This window comes from Juglans microcarpa x Juglans regia, chromosome 8S, assembly GCF_004785595.1.
Source record: "Juglans microcarpa x Juglans regia isolate MS1-56 chromosome 8S, Jm3101_v1.0, whole genome shotgun sequence".
NCBI lineage: Eukaryota > Viridiplantae > Streptophyta > Magnoliopsida > Fagales > Juglandaceae > Juglans > Juglans microcarpa x Juglans regia.
This window is the reverse complement of record NC_054609.1, coordinates 16,623,635-16,629,646: the sequence shown is the minus strand read 5'-3', so window position 1 is coordinate 16,629,646 and position 6,012 is coordinate 16,623,635. Positions and strand designations below refer to the sequence as shown.

Here is a 6,012-nt window from a genome sequence, read left to right as displayed (position 1 = left end):
CTATTTTTAGAAAAAATAGTATTTTTGAATTTAATGCATATCTCATCATATGCATGCATGTTGGTAGCATTAATATATTTTTATCTCGTGGTTATTTGGGTTATGCTTACTTGCGGTACCGTTCTATGGTAACGCAGATTTTGATGCAGAGGAGGATGAGGGTGAGCTTGAGGAGTCGGCTCTGCCCGAGGAGTGATTGGATCACTCGTATTTTGGTTTGGGACTTTTAAAATATTTATTTCGGATGACTGTATAATATTTAAACTTTTTTATTGATTGTTTAAAATGTATTAACAATTATGATACTTAGTTATATTAATTATCCGCTGTATTGTTTTTGTACACTGTTGCATGTACATACACTTGGCACTAACGTTGGGATGTGTTACCTTGTTGTCATCATCCCGGCGTCTCGATTCCCGTGTCTCCTTACATGGGGGTCGTGGGCGCCACAGCTCTCTCCTTTCTGCAACCTGCTGTATGGTGGAGGCCGTGAGTTACTAGATTGTTGCTGGATGGCAGGTGTTACTTATGGTATTTGGTTCGGTATCCTTGGTGGTGGCCTGGCTAGTTGCATTTCAATCTTTATAGCTAAATTAACTGCTTCCGAAAGAGACCACACAGTGTGCAAAGTAACCTTGTCCTGGATGGCCATACGTAGACCCCCCATATATCGTGCAATTTGTTGTCCCTCTGTCTCCGAAAGATTATTACGAGCATTTAACCGATAAAATTCTTCTGTGTAGTCATTTACAATCCTCGCCTCTTGCTTGTAGTTTTGGTATTGTTGGTAGAGAATTTGTTGATAGTCCGGAGGAAGAAATCTAGCCCTAATCAGGCGTTTCATTTTAGGCCATACACGCACTGGCTGTTTGCCTTGTCTCCTCCTGTTATTCTGCATTTGTTCCGACCAACCCGAGGCACCACCACGCAATTTATAAGCAACTAGCTTCACTTGTTGTGCTTCAGGAATTTGCATATAGTCAAAGAAGTTCTCCACCTCAAGCATCTAGTCGAGGAAGCTCTCAACATGATGGTGACCATTGAAACAAGGTAAGTCAATTTTAATTTGAAAATTGTGGTTGTTGTCTAGAGCTCTCCTGCCATCTTGATTCCCATGGACCAAGCCTTCCAATTCTTCGTCACTAGAAGAATCGTCATGTGCTTGGTCCCGCTGCTGATGCATAAAACCACGACCACCCCGTGGACGATTTGCACCTTCATTATCTTGGTTCCTATCACCACCAACATGAATGCCTGTGATGGCTGTTTGAATCTCCTGTAGCATGCATTCGATCCCTTCAAAGCGTTGTTGGTTCCTTTGATCTTGAGAATTAAAGGCAGTCCAAATGGCTTGCATGCCACGATCGTCATCTTGTGAATTATCTCGCGCCATCAAGCCAGGTAAAGCCTTGCTCTGATGCCAAATTGGCATAGCGGAATTTATTCAAAATTAATAAACAGAAGAAATGGAGATTATGAGGAAAACAGAAAAGCAACGGAAGAACTGTGTCTTCCGAAAGTTGGCGCTAAATTGAAAAAAGATAACACTGTTTTCTTATTCCAAAAACTTTTATTTTTTTCCTCCTTACAACGATAGCCAAATGTATATATAAATCACCAAAAGGAAAGTAGATAATTGATAAAGGAAATAATACTTATTAAAGGAAACAATAAACCAAAGTAAATAGTAAATCATCGTGAAAATGGAAACAATTCCAAAGGAAAGTTGACGCTGTAACCCTCAATCAACCTGGTGCATGGTTGGAATTCCTTCTTCATGCAAATCACTTAAGTGTTCCAGAATCATAGGAAACAGATGCCACATTGGTTGCATCCATGTCCTGCATCAAAATCTTAAGTGTAAAAAAGACTGCCGCAAGTTCCAGATCATGCGTGGGATAATTCTGTTTGTATGCTTTCAGTTGGCGTGAGGCATATGCTATAACCTTCCCATGTTGCATCAATACGAATCCCAATCCAAATCTTGATGCATCACTATAAACTACAAACCCACCTCTAGCAGTGGGGACTGTTAACACCGGAGCTGTCACTAATCTCCGTTTCAACTCTTGAAAGCTTTCTTCACACCTTGTTGACCATTTGAATTTATTATTTTTCTTGGTGAATGTTGTGAGAGGAGCTGTTATCTTGGAAAGACCATCAATGAATCGACGGTAATAACCCGCCAATCCCAAGAAACTTCTAATGTCATGAATATTCTTCAGTGTCGGCCAACTAACCACCGCTTCCACTTTTCCTGGGTCCACTGAAATGCCATCTTTCGAAACTACATGCCCCATAAATGCGATTGAATCAAGTCAAAATTCGCACTTCTTCAATTTAGCAAACAACTTTTTATCTCTGAGTGTTCCCAGTACCAGCTTCAAATTTTCTTCATGCTCAGTCTTGCTCTTAGAGTATACTGATATATCATCAATAAAAACAACCACAAACTTATCCAAAAATTCATGAAACACCCTGTTCATCAAATCCATGAATACTGCTGGGGCGTTAGTCAGGCCAAAAGGTATGACCAAAAACTCATAATGGCCATAACGAGTCCTGAAAGCTGTCTTAGCTACGTCTTCTGCCCTGATCTTCAATTGATGATAACCCGAATGAAGATCAATCTTTGAAAATACCTGAGCACCTTGGAGCTAGTCAAACAATTCCTCTATACGGAGTAGCGGGTACTTATTCTTATGGTCACCCGATTAAGCTCCCTGTAGTCAATACACATTCTCATCGATCCATCATTTTTCTTCACAAAGAGGACTGGAGCTCCTTAAGGTGATATACTGGGCTTGATAAAACCCTTATCTAACAGGTCTTGCAACTGTTCCTTGAGTTCCACTAATTCAGACGGTGTCCGGTAAGGTGCCTTTGAAAGGGGTGCCGTGCCTGGGACTAGTTCGATAGTAAACTTTACCTCCCGCTCGAGTGGGAGTCCAGGTAAATCTTCTGGGAAAACCTCTAGATATTCCCTCACCACAAGTATCTTCTCTAACTTCAACTCCTCTTTTGGTGTTTCTACTACGTAGGTTAAGAATCCTTGACAACCATCTCGTAACAATTTCTCAACTTGGACGACAGATATGATGGGTGGATGCATCCTTACTTTTGAACATGTGAACCGAAATTCACTTTCCTTTGGGGGTCTAAATACTATTTCCTTTTTAAAACAATCTATGCTAGCATGGTAGCAAGCCAACCAATCCATATCCAAAATTACATCAAACCTGATCATGTTAAACACTATCAAATCTGCTGGCATCAGTCTTTTCTCAATTGATAAAGGACACCCTGGTAGAAACTCGTTACAAACCACAGAATTCCTGTTGAGGTAGCGACCACTAACTTGGACTTTAACTTTTCGGTTTCTAAGGTGCAAAGTCGAGCATAAGTCATGGAAACAAACGAATGTGTCGCTCCCGAATCAAATAATATAATGGCATTATTAGAAAACAAAGAAAGAGTACCTGTGGTCACAATCAACATAATTCATGAACTAAAATTTCCAAGTCTTAACCTTAATCCACAAAGTAATATCTTAAAATATAACAAAGAAGTCATACCCTTGATCACATCATTCCTATCCTCAGCCTCACCAGGTGTCAGAGCAAAAACCCTTGCAGGCACAGTAGTACGCTGGATGTTGCCTCGCGCTTTCCCTACTGCCCTAGGGGTGGTGGCCTGTTTCTATCTAAAAGTAAAGGGCAATCCCTGAGATAGTGACCCAATTTGCCACAACGATAGCATAGCCCCGCTTCCTTCCGGCATACTCTGGCATGTACACGATTACATGTTCTACATTGATATGCTTGTTGGGTGCCTTGGACCAGCCTTTTACACGAGCTACTACCTTCATTCCTCTTTTTCCACGCTCCCTGATCAATGCAAGAATGATGCACCAATGAATTAGTCATCTTCCTCTGATCGTGCAATGCAGCGCTCCTTTGAAGGTTTTGCTCAAAAGCTGTGGCCTTATCTACAAACTCTAAGAAATTCTGAATCTGGAAGCCCACTACTCGTTCATAGAGTTTTCAGTCAGCCCTTGTTCGAATTTACACGCCTTCTTTTCCTCTTCAAGAATCAGATACGCAGCAAAACGAGATAATTCAATGAATCTAGTTGCATATTGGTGCACCGTCATGGTTCCCTGCACCAACGTGGAAAATTCCATTGCCTTATCCTCTGGAGCCGAGCTTGGAAAAAATTGCTCAAGAAAAATCTCCTTAAAATGTGGCCAACTGACTATTTCTGTTCCCCCTGCTTCTCGAATAGTTCTTTCTGAGACCTACCATCTTTTTGCCTCACCGGTCAGTTTGAATGTTACATACGCCACCTTTTGTTCATCTGTGCAGGTTAACACCCGCAATATCTCTTCAATATCTTGCACCCAATCTTTAGCTAGGGTTGGTTCGCCTTTCCTATCAAATGAAGGGGGTGCATCCGGTTGAACTGTTTTATGATGCAACCTTCTTCATTATAGTTGCGTTGACGACCCAAAGGATTCTGCGCGAGATCATCTATTAACTGATGAGCTGCTGCTCTTGCACTTCGGAAGCACTCGGGTTTGCTTCCTTTTCACTCTCATTTGTGTTCACGTCCGACATCCTTCGTTCTCGACGACGAGGTGGCACCCTGACAAAATAACTTGAATTTTTAATGTTCATTTCAAAAATTATAGCGTTCCTATAAACATGAATAATTACTGGTAACCGTAAAAACAAAACATATATATAATACCTTAGAGTTATGAAGGTAAGAAGTACACGTAAAAACAAAAATGATTAATCTCCAAAGTTTAAAATTTAGCTCCATAAAATCTATTTAAAAAAAAAAATCTCTAGAAGCAGATTGAACCACCAATAAAAAGAATTCAGCTCATATACCTGTAAAATCCTACACATCATAATCATTCCTAAGGTCTGCAACTCTTAAGCCCTCGAATACCTATAATATTCTACCTTATAGTCCATTCCAATATCACCTCAAATCTGAAAACGATTGCTTAAGGCCTATCTGTACATTGAAATCTCACACACTTTAGTCTGCAGAACCTCAAATCTGGCTCTAATACCAACTGTAACACCCTATACCTGTAAGGGATCAGAGAATTACTACCTGTCACTTACAAACCTGTCTCTTCAAGCACATAAAACTCTAAAGACTTCATAAATAGCACACAATCTCATATTTCCAAATAACCATAATACAAACTCCATAAATCATCACCATTACAAAATAGCATAAACCAAATGGTAATTTTTCAATAATCTCAACGAAATAAACCGATATATCTTTAAATTTCAATATGTCCAAACAACTCAAAGTACTTCAGATACTCAAGTTATACTCTTTTACTCACACAGGAACTCGACCTTCTATCCATATCTAGTCAAGCTCCAATTTCTAATCCAGACCCCTAGATGGGTAATCCTTGTTAGCTGGAAAATATATGAAGATAAGAGGTGAGTTATCCACAACTCAGTAAGTAGAGAACATATACTGGTATGTAAACATGAGCCATTTTTAGAAAGTTTGGTATGAATGGAATAAAACATTTCATTTTTTTCATATGCACATCTCAAAACGTGTTATTAGAAAAATTAGAGCGACTTTTAACTCTTTTCATACTCATAAGCCATTTTCATATTTAAAAAAAAAAACCACTTTAGCATAACATAACTGCACATCTTCATCTTGTTATAACATATCGTATCGTATCATGCCATATATCATGTTTAATCCTTGTGGTAGGGTTGTGCTATCCCGGTGGCCAAACAAGGCAGTGTCATGTTGTGAAACTTTCCCTTTTTCAATTTCGGAGCCCCGAGTGTGTACACATGAAATAATAAATAAAAGACCACTTTGTTTCCAAAGTAGATGCACTCATATGTACCAACCATATCACGTGAACCAATATCATCATATCAGAACTATATTTAGAATCAGAATCAAAACAGATAAATATGCCAAAGGTTTTCATACCCATATCATATCAAA

At 39.4% G+C, this 6,012-nt stretch overlaps 1 protein-coding gene across 1 annotated transcript; it reads right to left on the bottom strand.

The window, feature by feature from the left end:
• Positions 1–1,787: 1,787 nt before the first annotated feature.
• On the bottom strand, positions 1,788–2,303 carry LOC121244274 (uncharacterized mitochondrial protein AtMg00860-like). The gene has a single exon (XM_041142286.1). It carries the CDS (start codon positions 2,301–2,303, stop codon positions 1,788–1,790), a length of 516 nt encoding a protein of 171 aa, XP_040998220.1.
• Between the last annotated feature and the right edge of the window lie 3,709 nt (positions 2,304–6,012).